At 28.5% G+C, this 19,310-nt stretch overlaps 1 protein-coding gene across 2 annotated transcripts in view; it reads left to right on the forward strand.

Annotated features, from left to right (window-relative positions):
• The window catches only part of LOC114932917 (uncharacterized), a 21,048-nt gene extending 3,181 nt beyond the window's left edge, over nt 1-17,867 (forward strand). Inside the window, exons 2-6 of one of the 2 annotated variants that reach the window (XM_085485803.1) lie at nt 12,330-12,603; nt 13,425-13,597; nt 13,873-13,963; nt 15,970-16,153; nt 16,769-16,829. In XM_085485803.1, coding sequence (XP_085341929.1) covers nt 12,330-12,603; nt 13,425-13,597; nt 13,873-13,963; nt 15,970-16,153; nt 16,769-16,777 — 731 coding nt within the window. In that variant the 3' untranslated portion in view covers nt 16,778-16,829. Of the gene's footprint in view, nt 1-12,329; nt 12,604-13,424; nt 13,598-13,872; nt 13,964-15,969; nt 16,154-16,694 lie in introns of both variants that reach the window. The other variant, XM_085485802.1, reaches the window with a different exon arrangement.
• Nucleotides 17,868-19,310: the final 1,443 nt, after the last annotated feature.

Consider the following 19,310-nt stretch of genomic DNA (forward strand, 5'->3'; position numbering starts at 1 on the left):
AAGATGAAAATAAAATTTATAATATAACTTGGAGGAATGCGCAGCTAGTAACGGGTAAGGTTGGGTTAGCAAGGAGTCCGTATTTTATTTATTATAAATTTTTCAGAGCAAAAATGCAAAATCCGACTCTTTGGCGGACTACTTTATTATATCAAGAATATATTAAAAAAAAAAAAACCAAAGTTTTGTCACTTATTTTATGAAATATCTGGACGATAAGATTCTCACTAGATTCATAAGGAGCAGGGGAAATTTCCGTGGTAACATACTGACAGCTAACAGCTTGACAAGGAGAGACTATCATTCTGTCTTTGTCTCTCTTACATCGCATATGTAGTAACATCCATGTAGACACAAACACTAATGCGTTGAACGAATGCGATTATTGGGAGATATCAGCAAGAACCGGTTTTCGTATTATCATTGTTTCTCTGTATATGTATATTATATGTAAAAGAACAATAAGAATAGCAATAATTCTTGCCTAACATTATCTTCCAATTATCGTTTCGTGTACGCAATATATATTTCACATTATGCATCTGTAACAAATAATCGAATGATTTATTTAAATATTTGCATATAATCTATATAAATCTATATAATAAATAAATGTGTAATAAATTATCGAATGATTTATTTCAATATTTGCATATAATCTATGTAAATAAAATATGTACAAATAAAATAATATTTATGCAAATATTATTTTATTTGTGTACATATTTTATTTATTGTATATACCCAAACAACACCAAGTCCAAAATTGGCGCGTAAGATATCTTTAAGATGTCTTTTTGATATCATATCATAAGATAGTTGTCTTAAAGATTTCTTAATGCTATCTTATGCGTCAATTTTAGACTTGGTGCTGTCTGGGTAGATAATATGCAAATTAATATGCAAATAATAAATCATTCGATATAATTTGTTACAGATGCATAATGCGAAATACATATATTGCGTACACGAAACGATAATTGAAAGATAATGTTAGGCAAGAATTATTGCTATTCTTGTTCTTTTACATATGTGTGTGTGGGTGTGTGTGTGTGTTTACAAAAATGTAGATTATTTCACATAATGTGTTTCAAATTATTATGATTTATATATTTGTAAATAAATCTATATAAATAATTAAATATTTATGTACAAATAAAATAATATTTATAAATATTTTATTTGTACATAAATATTTAATTATTTATATTAAAAATTTATATAGATTTATTTACAAATATTTAATAAATCATAATAATTTGAAACACATAATGTGAGATAATCAACATTTTTGTATACACACACACACACACACACACATTTATATTTATTATATTTTATATACATTAAATAAATAAACATGGATAAAATAAAAGATATTTATTTAACTTAGTTTAAATTGCGATCCACTCGAATTATTAATTCGTGTTGTTTATTAAATATGTTCAGAAACAATAGCAATTACATATATTAAAATTTTTATTAACTTCAAATTATAGAAAAGATTAGATATTTAAATGTATGTATATATATTTATATGTACATTGCTTTGCTATTGTTTACTGTACATTGTATACATATTATTATATATCTTTATTCCAAAGTAATTGTACTACATTAAAAACTTTAAAATAGAAAAGATCTCAAAAATAATACAATCAAATATATAATTCATAGATGTTTGATTGCATTGGAAAAAATTGCATATATTATTCTTTTATTAACATTTCTTATTATTTATATTATTTTTTATATTTATATTAAATATTTTTTACAATATTTTGTATTAAATATTTATATATAACGATTTTCGGGATAAGAATATGTAACAATATGTTGTAGCGCTTCTATTGTTGTGTTTCCAATAAGCGCAAAAAATTATGATGTTATTATAAGTAATTGATATTTTAATATTATATAATTGACATTGTTTTCCTTTCAGATTTTATAATGAATTATTTCTTTTACTATAATTATATTGATATTATCTATAGAGTTGCTTGTTGCAGATAGATTTGGAGACGTCTGAAGGGCGGATCACTTTCAATAAAGAGGCGTGGATACCATTGAATCAACGCCATATTGCAGCATGTAACGTATGCATAGTGGGGGTTTTAGTGAGTAAGAATCTCACACTACCCCAGAAAACCGGGGTGCCTTTTGAAGGTTTCCCCCACGTAAAAAAAAACGCTGCTGCCATGTTGCTCTAACTTCAGTTAATTAATAATGCAATATAATAATCAACAATTATTTGTATATAATAATATATATAGGTAGTATATTTTAATATATAAAAATATTAAAAAATATTTTTTTAAGATTAATAGATAAAAAGAATATTTTTTTAAATATTCTTTTTCAATTTATAATCTTTAAATTAATTAATCTTTAATCTTTAAAATTGTAATCCGCCTTTCTTAATTTTAAAAATCTGATTTTACATTCATTATTTATTAGTGAAGAAATTTTTACATTAATATCTGTGAAAAAAGTGAACCATTCTATCGAACCTCTAAAGACTTTGTATTAGTAGTATAAGGAAATGTGCGAAAAATATTTTCAATTTTTTAATTTAGTTTTTTCAATAAACTGTTTATAGGTTCGACCTTTTATATATTTTTTACATAAACTACAAGAAGTTTTATTTTGAGCCGTCGTAGCACTTTTTATCACATCCCAATTTAAAGCTATATATTTTACGGAAAAGTATCTAAAATGCCCTTTTTTGCATCTTTAGATCAAGATATCTAAAAAACGTGACGTGATACGCAATTTTTGCGGCCGAATTTGTAATCGGCATGAAAAAAATCTACAAAAATACGCTTTGGAAATCTTCGAACCTAAAAAAAGTCATTTTTTGTTGACCAGTGTTATTGATTGAAGCATAGCACAAACTGAACATTTTATATTGTATACATTGTCTGCATAATATTTTACTTATTTATAAAATATATAATATATAAGTTTATATATATGCACACACATAGATATGACAATAGCGTTATCGTGATTTTTTTCGATTATTGAAGTTATATTGTATAATCTCTCTCTTATCTCTTTCTCTCTGCTACATAAATACTATTATAACGTAAAAGAACTTACGAGTAACGTATGATGGCTCAATGCAATAATATTCAATCACGTAAAAAACTTGAGTTCAAATATATCAATATCAATTTTTTTATAATATATTAGAATATAGAAAAATTATAGAAATATAAGGCGATAAACTTGAAAATTTTTAAATATTGAAAATATTTTAATCATTTTTACAATTACATACACTATATATATATATATATATATATATATATATATATAAATGCAAAATAAATCCGTAAATAAATTTATCAAGTAATAAATCCGTTGCATGCTTGCAGCTACATATACACACACAAATAGCTGGTATGTTGATTTTTATTAAAAATTTATTTTCTGTATTATTTTGCATTTATATAGTGTGTATGTGGGTGTGTGTGTGTGTGTGTGTGTGTGTGCGCACGCGCGCGTGTAGTAAAAATATTTTCAATATATTTATAAAATGTTTATTGCCGAAATATATTTTTTTATCATTTCTCTGTATTCCAATATATTATTAAAAAATTGATATTGATATATTTGAACTCTAATAATTTACTGGGTGATACATACTGAACATCCTTTGCATTGATCAATATTACTCGACATAAGTTCTTTTATGTTATAAGTATTTATGGAGCAAATTATACAATAACATCAATAATAGAAAAGAAATCAAGAATAACCAACGCATATTCGTCAATCTATGATTGCTATACAAGCTAATAATAATTTATATTCGTTCTCTTATTCTTGTCTCTCGAAAAAGTATAAGCAATAAATTATCAAATCTAATAAGTACCCGTGTCTAACATTGTAGACTAATTTACTTTCAATTATGCTACTGTTATTATTTATCATTAGACAATTATAAAACATATATATATATAGCACTACAAATTATATATGTATATGTTTTATAATTTATTTTATATTTTATTATTTGACAAGTTAAATCTCTCCGAATCATAATTTGCGCTTAAACTTTAAAGACAAAATGCTGTAACTCTCTGATATTCCAATCTGTATTTTTGAAAAGGACCACATCCCGTATGGTCGAAACGTTAAAATAAATATATATACAAATTTAATTTGAGGCCAGTGTAGTCAGACCAAATCTCTAACCTCTGTTTTATAATTGTCTAATGATAAATAATAACAGTAGCATATATAATTGAGAGTAAATTAGTATATTTTATATATATATATATTTATATATAAATAATATATCCACATATGTGCATAAGCATATATAAAATTTACAAAAATGGGTGCTTATTAGTCTTGCTACGTTACTGCTTTCTGCTACGGAAGGCCAGAAAGCATTTTTAGGCGGCATCTCGCGTATACCGGCACGGTAGAGGAACAAGGAGAACACGTGATTATCGGTCCTTGTCTCTCTTACGTGCGTCCGCGTGAGCGATGCAGTGGTGTATGTACGTGTACAGACATACACCACTACATAAAACCCGAGAATTGGTTTCTCGGCGTTGGCAACACTGAAACCGGAGTTTCGCGTTGTCACCGCACGAGGTCTCCAATATCAATTCGGAGTTTGCCTGGGTGTACTGCCGACCCTTAAGCTCGGACTTAAGACGATCTAAAGCTAAGTTGATTATTTTCCTTACATTCAATTATGATTGGATTAAGGGTCGACAGGCGACATGGTGGAGACGTCTATCGGCCAGCTGGGAATTACGGATTCGTTTATCCCAGATATTAGCTAAAATACTTAATGAATCTTATTAAATTTACGATATTCTTAATCAGTAGGATTGCCCGCAGGGAGACAAAGATTGATTTTTTGGAAAAAAGATGAATATAAAATTTATAATATAACTTGGGGAGATGCGCAGCTAGCAGCGGGTAAGGTTGGGTTAGCCACGAGATCGTATTTAATTTATTATAAATTTTTAAGAGCAATAATGCAAAATTCGACTCTTTGTCTCCTTGCTTTATTATATAAAGAATATATTAAAAAATATTTCACGAAGCTACGTAACTTCTTTTTATGTAATATTTGGGATGAACAAATCTCATTAGATCTATACTCATGGGGAAATTTTCGTGGTAACATACTGACAGCTTGACAAGGAGAGAGTATCATTCTATCTTTGTCTCTCTTGCATTTGATATGTGTAAATACAAAAACCAATATATTACGCACACGAATGAGAAATATTTTACATCTGTTCATTATATATGAAAATATAAAAGTAATGCAAATTAAATTTCACATTTATTTATAATAGTATTGTGAGATAGTAACACATGGAAATCTTATAAGATGAATGCTGTACATCAATTAGCGTAATATTATGATTAGAAGTCGCAATAAATGATTTTGCTAATATATTATTTTGAATAAAAATTTTATAAAAACAAATAAAAATGAAATGAATAAATTTTATTCATTCTTTGTTTTTTTCTATTATTTGAATAAAAGGCGTATCGTATGTAATAGATAAATAATAATTTATATATATATATATATGTATATATTGAAATTAATATATATATATATACATATATATATATATATATATATATATACCCATACAGCACAGATTATTGCAATTATATTGCAGCAACGTTGCAATGTTGCAAGTTGCAATGCAACATTATAAAGACATTGCAGAGATATAAGTGCACAAAATTCCAGCACACTTGTAGCAACATGACATTAATATTTCGGAAATATTGCATGTAATCCAAATTCTATAATTTATATATTGTAATATATATAAATGAACTACAACGTATTTTCATTAATGATTTATTTACATTTACATACCTGTATATGCAACATTAGTTTATGGTTGCAATAACAAGCATTATTGCAAACTCATAACATATTGCAATATTGTTGTAATATTTTGTTGCAATCTTCCAAAAAGCGGACATTTTAACATTGCTGCAATTCAACAGCAATGATGTAGCAACATTTTGCAGTGAATTTGCAATATTGCAATATTGCGGTGAAAGATTGTTGTAATGTCTTTGCAATCTATCGGTGCTGTATGGGTATATATATATATAAATTTCAGTAATTATAAATTTATATAAATTATCTATCTATTTAATCTATTACACACGATACATCTTTTATTCAAATAATAGAAAAAATAATTAATAGAAGAAGAAAACAAAGAATGAAGAAAATTTATTAATTTCATTTTTTTTGTTTTTATATTTTTTTAATTTTTATTCAAAATAATATATTAGCAAAATCATTTATTGACTTGTAATCATATTATGCTAATCGATGTACAGCATTCATCTTATATGATTTTTATGTATTAACTACATCATAATACTATTATAAATTAATGTAAAATTTAATTTCCATTACTTTTATATTTTTATATATGATGAGCAAATGTAAAATATTTCTTATCCGTGTGCGTAATATACAGGGTGTCTAATAACTAACGGACCAACGATTACAAATGGATTCTTTGGTCAATTTGGGAATGATTTTTCCTCAGCGAAAATGTTGAAAAAGATCATCATTTTTTACAACTTTCCAATATTTGTCATTATGTATCTTTATAACTAAGTCTCAAATTAAAATTTTATTGTAGTAAACTCTACCTGAAATTAACTGAAAAATGTAATTATGTTAGACTTTTAACTCCAAAACGTTTAATTTTCAAAAAACCCATTTTTTCAATCGCTTATAACTCGAAAATTATTGACTTCTCAACTTTTTTGCTAAGGAAAAATCGTCTCCAAATTGGCCAGAGAATCCGCCCTTAATCATTGGTCTGTTAGTTACCGGACACCCTGTATATTAAAATATAATTATTATATAAATAATTAAATAAAAATATATATAATAAATAATTTATTATATTCATAAAAAAAATTAATGTAATAATTTTTTTCAGTATCGCAAGGTCGGAGCAATAACATATTAGTCTATAAAAAAATATTTTAAATATTTTTTTTTAATTAATTTTTAAAACAAATTTTTAAAAATATTTTTATATATTCAAATACTTATTATATTATATAAAAATTATTGTGAATTATACTCATTGGAGTAATAATTATTGATTGAAGCTTGTTATGGCACAAACTGAACATCTTGTACATTGTATAATATTTCACTTATTTATAAAATGTATTTTATAAATAAATGAAATATTATATATATATAATATATAAGTTTATATATATATATATATATATATATATATATATATACAGATATGACAACCGTTATCTTGATTTTTTCCGATTATTGATGTTACATTATATAACTCTCATTTCTTTCTCTCTGCTACATAAATACTTATGACGTGAAAGAATTTACGAGTAACGTATGATGGCTCAATGCAAGAATATTTAATTACGTAAAAAAACTTGAGTTCAAATATATCAATATCAATTTTTTTATAATATACTGGAATATAGAAAATCATAGAAATATATTTTTTATATAGGCGATAAACTTAAAAATTTTAATATTGAAAATATTTTAATCATTTTACAACTACACACACTATAAATATATAAATGTAAAATAATTCCGTAAATAAATTTCAAGTAATGAATCAATTGCACACATGCACACAGCTGGTATGTAGATTTTTATTAAATTTATTTTTAAATTTATTTTCTGAATTATTTTACACTTATATATAGTGTATGTAGTAAAAATATTTTCAATATATTAAAAAATTTTTAAATCGCCGAAATATATTTTTTTATCATTTTTCTATATTCCAATATATATGTATATATATATATATACATATATATATATATATATATAATAAAAAAATTGATATTGATATGTTTGAACGCTAATTTACTGGATGATATACTGAACATTCTTGCATTGATTATACATTACTCAACGTTCTTTCACGTTATAATGTATTTGGAGAAAATGATACAATAGCATCAATAATCAAAAAGAAATCAAGAATAATCAACATATCCCTTATATAATATATATATATATATATATATATATATATATATACGCACATATGTGCATAAGCATATATAAAATTTACAAAAAGTAGGTACTTATTAGCCTTGCTACGCTACTGCCTTCTGCTACGGAAGGCCAGAAAGCATTTTCAGGCGGCATCTCGCGTATACCGGCACGGTAGAGGAACAAGGAGAACACGTGATTATCGGTCCTTGTCTCTCTACCGTGCGTCCGCGTGAGCAATGCAATGGTGTATGTACGTGTACAGACATGCACCACTACATAAAACCCGAGAATTGGTTTCTCGGCGTTGGCAACACTGAAATCGAAGTTTCGCGTTGTCACCGCGCGAGGTCTCCAACATCAATAGGAGTTTGGCCGGCCGACCTGTCGACCCTTAAGTAATTATTTAGAAGGATTTGTAGCGCACAAAAATACGGTTTTGAAAAATGACGGGATGTTACATCACATTTAACTATGATTGGATCAATTTTCTTACGATCTACGATTCTACGACCAATGTAGACCCGGCTTTAGATCGGACTATGAATACGGGCCTAACAGTACTTCGTCAGTGTTTCTGCACATAGCACTTGTCACGCGGCAAGCATGTTTCCAAGAAGACTAGAAACCAGGGTACCTATTACGGTTATTTGGGTGAGTTTGCTCACGAGATGAAAATCCCAAAAGTGAGAGATTGACTAGATCTTGATCAATAGAAGCGTAGACAACCTAGTGAATCTCTCACTTTTGTGATTTTCACCTCGTGAGCAAACTCACCCAAAGAACCGTAATAAGTACCCAGAGAGTAGATTGTGTATCTTGGGTGAGTTGCTCACGAGGTGAAAATTACAAAAGTGAGGAAATTTACTAGAGTACCCACGGTTTCATTTGTCGATATCTAGTAAATCTTTTCACTTTTGTAATTTTCATCTCGTGAGCAAACTCACCCAAGATACACAATCGACCTCCAGGGTACTTATTACGGTTCTTTGGGTGAGTTTGCTCACGAGGGTACTTATTACGGTTCTTTGGGTGAGTTTGCTCACGAGGTGAAAATCACAAAAGTGAGAGATTCACTAGGTTGTCTACGCTTCTATTGGTCAAAATCTAGTGAATCTCTCATTTTTGTGATTTTCATCTCGTGAGCAAACTCACCCAAATAACCGTAATAGATACCCACGTAAAAATCACAAAAGTGAGAGATTCACTAGGTTGTCTATGCTTCTATTGGTCAAAATCTAGTGAATCTCTCATTTTTGTGATTTTCATCTCGTGAGCAAACTCAGTCAAATAACCGTAATAGGTACCCAGAGTATCGATTCTGTAACTTTTTTTAAAGTGAAAACGTGAAAAGTAAAAAATTTCCGCCAATTGCACATCAATTTCATTTTAAAATCAATGCGTGATTGGCGGAAATTTTTCACTTTTCACATTTTCACTTTAGAAAAAGTTACAGAATCGATACCCATGAGACTGAACTCCAGTGGTCAGGGTGGGTCAAAATATGGTCTCATTTCCTGGGCGCTGTTTGCAGTATGGTCGTCGGCCAATTCATGAACTACGACGTGTTAGACTTTGCTTGTTTTATCAAAAAAAGGTTTCCTATGTGAACTTCGTCATTCCCAAGTATCATATATTATTTATTAATACTTACGACATCAAAATTTACATTCTGCCAAGATGCCAAGCTTATGTTCTTGATTATATTGCATGAAACTTCGAAGTCCAACACGCCATAGTTCATGAATTGGCCGGCGATTTTACTGCGAACAGCGCCCATGAAATGAGACCGTATTTTGACTTACCCCCACTACTGAAATTTTAAGGAGTTCGGTCTCCTGGTCTCTAGTCTTCTTGCATGTTTCGTATCCTGTGGGCAGGAGCTATTATAGTTCGTTATATCGTTCGGGAATGAACGCATGTTCAAAAGTCGTATTTAATTTAAAGAAGAAAAATAGCATTTGATCAATTCATTTTTGTGGCCGTGTAAGTTATATCTATCTGCCAATTAATCCAAGAAAAAAGAAAAATAAGAATAACAGGGTAATTTAATAAATAAAAAGGAAATTTGGAAGAGAATGATAGATCCAACAATGTGTAAGTAAGGAAAGCACATGATAAGTAATAGAATTTAAAATTTTGTCTAAAAAATTGATAAGTGGATGTAAAAAAATTAAAAAAACATATATATATAATTTTTTTTAATAAAACCTATATATGATAAAACAATATATACATTGGTCAAAAAAATTATCGCAACACGCAATTAATATCAAAATTTCGTGTAAATTCAAATAAGCGTATCTCCGTGAAAAATTATCGTATTTGAAAAACATTTTTTGTGCAACCGGCGCGCGAAAAATCGCTCTTTCCGCACATGCTAGAATTTTAGAAAGGGCTCCCTTTCCACGCAAAATATCGTAGCCAACATGTGCGGGTCATAAATCGGCCGAGAATGCGAAATTTGGCGCACAAGGCGAAGCCGAGATTGTCACACTCGGTTTCGCTTCGTGCGCCACACTTCCGCACTCTCGGCCGATTTATGATCCCCCGCGCTTGTTAGCTAATATACTATTATTTTAAAGGGTGAAGTCTGTACTTTAAGAAACTTTCGTTTAATTTTGATTTCATCCTCTCTCTTTCTCTTCCCTCCTTTAAAAAGTAAGATGTGTAGAATTGGAATAATAGTATAGATTTAAAATAAAGTTCAATGTTCACTGTTCGTAAAGAAAAAATATAACAAATCTTCTATTACACTCGTGTGCGCAATCAAACACAATAAAACAAAAGGAAATATTGTTTAAGGGGATGCCGGAGTGAGTTTGTTGTTTTTCCTGTTTTATCGACAAAATGTGTGGTTAGATAAAGTATAAATAAGTTATTCTTTTTATTGGCAGCTTGTACATACAAAATAAGACCAGGCCAGATCTGGCATTAGATAAAGGAATATAAGTGAATGTTTAGATATCAATTTGGAAGCCTAGTAAACGAGAATAACTAATCCTATATACATTTTCGTGCACATATGAAAAAATGTTAATAACAATATAATATTCTATGGGATGCAATAAATTCTTTTCGCAAATCTTATCCAAATTTTCGTAAAATATGAACTTTTTCCTACAAATTAAAAAAAAAGGCGAAGTTCATACAATTTTTTTCCCGCAGTTATTACATATGAAAGTTACTCATACATTTTTCCATTTACCACCAGCATTAGCGACACCTGACGCGCACCAACGATGATTACACGATAAATTGCTAGGAAGATCTCTCTCACAGAATCAATGATCAAACAATTAGAAAAAGTTTATGCGAACGTAGTTTAAGATCGCGAGTTTAATATTTTCACTAATGTATGGAAAAAATGTATAATCCATACTTGGAGAGAAAAATGTCGAAAAACTTGCGATCTTAAACCACGTTCATCACCTCATGAGCAAACTCACCCAAAGAACCGTAATAAGTACTCAGGTATCGCTAATGTTGATGGTAAATGCACAAAAATACATAGATATAACTTTGATATGCCGTAACTCTGCAAAAAAAATCGTATAAACTTTGCTTTTTTTTTAATTTGTAGGAAAAAGTCCATATTTTACGAAAATTTAGATAAGATTTGCAAAAAAAATGTATTTCACTCCGTAGAGTTCGTCAAATTTTGCAATTTAAAAAAAAACACCTTACTTTTTAAAGGAAGGGGGAGAAGAGGAGAGGATGCAAAATCAAAAATCGAACGAAACTTCACCCTTTAAAACAAAAGAATTTTCAAATACGATAATTTGTCATGGATATACGCTTATTTGAATTTACGCAAAATTTTGATATTAAATAGATGTTGCGATAATTTTTTTGACGAGTGTAATATAAAATATAATAATGTAAAATAAATTCAAAACAACGCTCGAATGAATATATATGATTAAATAGTTTGAACAAGACATATTTAACAATAAAGAGAGAATTAATAGATATGATAAGAAAAAGAAAAACATTATTATAATTGTTGTTTATAAATACATACATATAAATATATGAGTGAAAGAGAGATGTGTGAGTGTGTGTGTATATGTGCGTGTGTATATGTGTATGTGCATGTATGTATGTGTAGGATAATGAAGAAAATAAATCATGTAAAATAATTACACATGTTTATTTTTAAAAATGGACAATTGTAGCAGGAAATACATTAATGCATCTATAAAAAATGTATTATATTAATTATTTAAATTCTATTTATTTTTCTGTAATCAAAATTATATTATTATATATAAATATAAGATTTTGCTTTTTTTTTACATAGCGTTACCAATCAATTCGTACGAAGAAGAGAATAAGTTAACATTAGTAATGGAAAAAAAAGAATTAACAAAAGAAAAATCGGACATCCAACCAGAGTTTAAGAAAGTGCTTGAAGTGCTTGAAGCTATGAAGTTACAGCTGGAAGAGTTACATATAAAAGTGTTGAATATAAGCATAATACTAGTTCAATTAAAAAATAAGCAAAGATCTCCACGAAGCAAAAGTCACAGCCCACAGTCAAGAACTGCAGATAACTTACGGAAAGACCTTGAAAAGTAATATATACAGGGTGGACCATTTTAATCAATCCACGCAAATATCTTATAAAGTAAGCAAAATAGAAAAATATGTTTTATACAAAAGTTGCAGGGTTTAGAGGAAGACACCTGATGGTGACCTTGACTTTGACCTTGATGTCAAATTTAAAGGTCATTTGAAGGTAGACTTGTTTTAAATAAAACCACCAATTTTTCATATTATATTCTTGTAGCTGATGTCATACATTTTATGTCAAAAAATTGTTAATTTTAAACCTTTATAACTCAAAAAGTACTTAATAGAAAAATGTTTTATTATAGTGTTTTAGAAAGGTCTCGACATCAGCTACCAGAATATATGATATGAAAAATTGGTTGTTTCATTTAAGAAAATCAAGTTACCTTCAAATAACCTTCAAATTTGCCATTAAGGTCAAAGCCAAAATCACCGTCAGGTGTCCCCCTCTGAACCCTGTAACTTTTGTATAAAACATGCATATTTTTCTATTTTGCTTACTTTATAAGATATTTGCGTGCATTGATTAAAATGGTCCTGCTCTATATAAAATATTATTTAGTTATAAATTAAATATTTAATATTAGAATTAATAACAGACAACATTAAATTTGATATAACAATTTATTTTCTCTTATAAAAATATATTTCTTACGATTTTCAAATATAAATGTATAGTTTATACTATAAAAGTATAAGATATAAACTTTTTATATAAAAAATGTAACTGATATATATATGAGCTGAATTTTTAAAATTTCTTATATTTTTCTAAAGAATATCTTGAAAAGAAATTTATATAATATTTTTAAAATACTTTTAGATTGAAAATAGAAGTGTCTAATTTAAACAAAAATACAACCATTGATGAAAAAGAACTGCGTAAAGAAAAGGTACGTATTTCTAATGAAAGATATCGGACGAGTGAAAACATAAAAAAAGAAATTGGACGAGATATTGATAATGCGAATAATGTAATTTTTCCAAGAAAAAAAGGTAAAGTATTATTGTATCATATCTTTTTTATGATACTATAATATATAATATTTTAATATATGTTATACAATATATATAATATATACATTGTATATATATATATATATATATATATATATATATATATATATGTATATATATTTTTATTTTATATATTTTATTATATTTCAAATTATAAGTTTTATGTTTAAAAATTACAATATGGAATATGAATAATTAAATATGATAACATTTTACAAATATGTTAAAAATAATATATATTTGGATTATATTAGCGATTCCAGAAGAACAATTGCTAGACGAAAAAAACACGGACACAAAGAAAAATATACCTTTGGACACAATGAATCAAGAAGTTCAATACAGGTATTTATTCGAATCTATAGATATTGAATCTAGAGTAATAACCTGCGAAAAACAATTAAATATGATTTAAATATAGTTTTGATTGCTTATTTATATGAACTAAATTAAATTCAAATAAAAACCAAATGTCAAATTTAAAAATAATTAAATTCATATATGCTCTGAATATACATCAAAATTTTTATAAATATGTTCTTACTATCAAATTTAACTTGTTTAGGCGCATACATATATGAATTATATTAATATTTAATAATAAGTATCTAACCAACCTGAGTTTCTAATTTGATTTATATTTGGAACGAATAAGTTTTTAATTAACACACAAATGGTTAATTAAATTAATTAACACATGTAAGAACTGTATTTCAAGACCAACAAATATGCGGCGCGCAGTTATTCGCACAGGCTAGAATAATTTGTTAATAATATTAATTATTCGTATATACACAAACATTATTATATGCTTTTTATTATTATATATATATTTATTATTATATATTTTATTTTTTATTATTAATATATTTCTTATTTGTTAAAGCATATGCTTACGACCGAATGCGAATATTAAGTAATTGTCAATTATAAAGTTATCTTTTTATTGACTATACAAATCAATAAATATTCCTTTTCCACGATTAAAATACTTAAAAACGGATTGTGTTAGCTATAACTTTATATATATAAATCATATAAAAAATCAAAAATCACAATTTTGTTATCGGCTTCTTGTATTAGTTCGTAACAATATTATTTAATAAAAAAACTCTGCAGTTTGTCTGTGTATAAGATATATAGCTCACGCGATCGGGATAACATGAATAAGAAATATATTAGTGAACAATTCCAAGTAAGATTGTAAGTCTAACAAAAAAGTTATATGTTAATAAATTTTTACATATATGTGTGTATATATGCGTGTGTATATGTGTATACGTGCATATATGTGCGGTTATGTGTGGTGCTAACTTATCGGAATTTGGCCGTCACTCATCCAGCATATCTTTAATTTGATTTAAAAATTGTGTGTAACTAAAAAATTATTAAAAACGTAGATATTTGAGAATCGCCAGACAGAATTTAAAAAAGTAAAACTCTTTTCTCGAACGTACTGGCAAATATTATTTATTAAATGACAACGTGTCGACCTTTCTTTGAGTCCTTATCAAGTGATTTAGATATACATAGAGAAGAAATACAGTACAGAGATTAATACAATTAAAAAAAAATTACTTCACTTAACAATATTACAAAACAATAAAAAGAAGCGAAACATACTTGTGAAAATAAAAATAAAATTATAATTTTAAGATGTCAAGAACGAATATAGTGTCGGTTTGACAACACGTCAAGACTCTTAGACGAGTTATGAGAGACTAAACGACCTTTATTATTTTGTCGTAGATATTACTTAAATTGTCGGTATCCTTTTGTAAGTTAATAGCGTTATTATTTTTCTTAATAAAAAACATTTCAGCGATTTCTCTTTTTCTTACGTGTTTTTCACTGTGCAAAATAACCGGCGAAGTCCAGTCAAAATCGTGATCGAATTCAATTTTATGTTTGTTGATAACTGATAAATTACTCGAATGCATTTTGATGTTGCTGAAATGTTCCTTTACATGTGTACATAGATGTCTCTTTGTTTGTCCGATGTATGACACGTTGCAATCATTACAATTAATTTTGTAAACTACTTCAGTCTTTTTATATGTAGGCAGTCTATCCTTGCCGAGTGTAATTAAATGATTTGGTTTTTTAGGAATATTATGAACAACATTAAATCCGAAAGAAGGGTCGAAACGTTGTGATTTAATAAATAATATTTGCCAGTACGGTCGAGAGAAGAGTTTTACTTTTTTTAAAAATTATTGTTATACTTTTCTGCTATTTTAAGCAGAATTTTTTTGGTTCTATTATAATAAAATTATAACTTACGTATTTTTTAAAACACATTTTTATTGGATATATAATAGGAATAAATTTTTTTTCTATTTTATGAAAAGCAATAATCTGCCGTCAACTATTGAAAGAAAAGAATTGAAAGAAGAAAAACAAGACTATGATGAAGATACATTTTCATCTAGAAGAACTCAATCATGTGAATCAGATATTCAAGTATCATCATCGTGTTCAGAATTAGGCGCAAACTGGTATCCTTCATATAGGTCTTACAATAATACTTGCATGGTAAGTTTAGCTAATATTGAGACAACTGCCCAGGTAGCAAGCGTACATCATTTTGACATCGAATAACTAACGTCATTTTGACATCTAATAATGACATTTGGACGTTTAATGATATCAGTTTGCTACATGGGTGATAATATATACAAATTGATTAAAATGTCGCTTAAAATTAAAAAGAATTACAGAGTTAAAAAAATCAAAATTGATTCTTCGAATAATATTGAGCAAATTCAGATGCTTTTAGGTGCCTTTTCACGAGCTGCTGAAACCGATTTGAGCGACAAAATGATCACGTACCAACTTTTGTCGCTGAATTAAACAGCGATAATTTTTGTCCATGAAAAAAATAGCAGCGTGACAGAATAGAAAGTTGATCATTTAAGCAGTAAATGCTTTGTAATTGAACTGATTCAAACTATAATACAAAATTGTTGATGCTAGATTACGAGCGATAAATCTGTCGCTTCAATCACTTGTTTTAGCGGCACGTGAAATTGCCCCTTTAGAGCACGAAGCTTATATAAAATAATATTTATTCCAGCGTTTTCCTGAATCTATACCGTACAGAACACCTAGACCAATGTACAAAATGCCTGAATTGATGTCGACTTACAGAATGCCTGAATCGATGTATAGAATGGATGAACCGATGTCAATGCACAGAATGCCACGGCCTTTCTTAATGCCCTGCCTTCCAGGATCCCAAGGTCTTCCATACCCTCCAAGACGGCCAGGCCAATATCCCGTGCAATTTTCATCGAAAATGAGCAATTGCCGATGTTCGCTACCGTTTCAATAATCTCTAGTCCAGAAAATTAGACTTTGACTTCATAAAAATTATGACCAAGCTGAATTTTTGTGGAGACCTTTATTTCGATATTCTAATAAAATCCTGAAAAGTATCCTTAATTTTATCCAGGGCGTTTTTTTTATGGGGGGTAAATGGAGGTAAATTTTAGTTTTTTTGCCATTATCTCGAAAACTATCAATTTTTAGAGAAAAATAGTTATTATCAAAATTATAGCTCATAAAATTCCCTAAAAAAAGGATTATTATACTTTTTTTCGTGGAATTAACCATTTCAAAGATATAGAGCGAATTAAGTTTGAAAGAGAAAATGTGCACACTTATAGTATTATATGTGACTAATTGTAAGAGGTGCAGAAAAATTATATTAGAAATATTTTGTTGCCGAAAAAGATTTTATAAGTATCTACAGAGAAACTAAAAGCTAAATATAATACTCTACCCCCGCGGTGGTGTGAAAAGGAGTATACGTATTTTTTACGAACTACAGACATTTCAACTTTATCGCACGTTTTACTTAAAAACGTGGTTGGTAAAATTAAAGAATTTTATTAGCCTGGACTCGAACCAGGGGCAAAGTGTGTCGGTAAGGGGCAAAAATAACGGTCTCCTCTTTAGACAGACCTTTGGCGATCTGTCTATTAATCTGTGTCTTTAGACAGTCCTTTGGCGATCTGTCTATTAATCTGTGTCTTTAGACAGTCCTTTGGCGATCTGTCTATTAATCTGTGATCTCGGGCTGATCGTAATGCGCGCACACGGAAATAGATGGCGTTATGAAAAGTGCGCTGGCAGCGAACAAGAGAGAGCTAAAGCAGTTTCTTTTTTTTCTTTCTCAGTTTTTCATTGTACGTCCTCAAGACAAGAGAGACAACAAAAATTTGATTAAAGGCTTTATAACTTGAAACGAGTATAAGATTTCTATTCCTTATACGCATAAACAGATTACATCCTTTCAATAAGTTTGCACAGTATTGAGAGTCAGATTGTCTTTTATTTGATAAAATTTTTCTGTATTTTGTGGTTAAATCATATATTCTATATTTTAATTTGCTATTATTAAAAACTTGAATTTTTAAAATATTTATCTGCATGATTAATATTAATTTTTATAACATCATTGTACGGGATTCGAGCAGGGTGTCTAGCAATTTGTCTCGGCAAAATTCCCGGCTTTTTCCCGGAATTTTCCCGGAGTTTTGGTAAGAATTCCCGGATTTTCTGGGAAGGTATAGGCTCGCTCAGTATGATAATTGTATTTGATTCGGAGATAAAAAAGAAGAAAAATATAATACATAAAAATATAATTTGAAAAATATCTTATATTTATTAAACAAAATGTATATTATATTACTGAGATATAGTTACTCTAATAAGTAAATTAAATAAACTCAACTTTTTTATAGCAGTTTTAGTATCACAAAGTATTATAAACGTTAAAGAGTAATAATTATTAATTTATTTTTGCCATTTCTTCATTTCCTCATCTATGGCGGCTATCTCTTCAGAGGTTTGAATTAGAATTCGTCGCTTTTTCGCCTCCAGTTCTTGAGTCATAATTTTGGCTTTCTTTTTTTCAGCCACAACTTTGTCTCGGTCGGAAATTTTCTTCTTTTGCTCATCAAGAGCTTCCTTATATCTAGAGTAGGCACTTCTCATTGACTGCACCATCGATTTGGAAATATTGAACGTCGGAATTAGTCCACCAGCATCAGTCACAGCATCATAAATAACACGCTGAGCAATAAGTGATTCATGTTTCAAATTTTCTACAAGAATGTCTTTATTTATAGAAAATCCCCTTTCCAAGGATGCATTCCCATGTGACAAGATTAAAAACATTTTAATTACTGTCCGCAGGTTTTGATTTGCATCTGCATCAGTCTTGGAAAGAATGTCCATCCAGAAATGATCCAATCTTAAATTTTGTCGAGAATATGTCTTCATTTGCTCGAGGACATACTCTTCAGACACTAATGTTTTAAACTCTCTTTCCGCGTTCTGAGCCACCGATGCAGAGAGCACATTTTCTTTTACAGCGATGTCCAAAGCTGCCGACAAATTTTTAAATGCCGTTTTCTCACCAGTAGACAGACTTCTTGGATTTAAAAATGTTAAAGCTTCTGTCAATGGAAATTTTAAAGGGCTTCTATCAAGGAGTTTTCCAACAAAAAATTGAAGGCATGTTCTAATGTCTTGGCGAAGAAACAATACTTCTTTATCATTAACTCCTTTACATTTTCTTAATGCAGCTCGAGTAGCGTAGCCAATATCGACATCTTTGGCATTTTTAAGGTTTACGTATTTATTATCAATTTTCTTATAGACGTCAATAGTGTGCAATTTTTCA

This window comes from Nylanderia fulva, unplaced genomic scaffold (genome assembly GCF_048542155.1).
Source record: "Nylanderia fulva isolate GAGA-0341 unplaced genomic scaffold, ASM4854215v1 Scaffold393, whole genome shotgun sequence".
In the NCBI taxonomy this organism is placed as follows: Eukaryota; Metazoa; Arthropoda; class Insecta; order Hymenoptera; family Formicidae; genus Nylanderia; species Nylanderia fulva.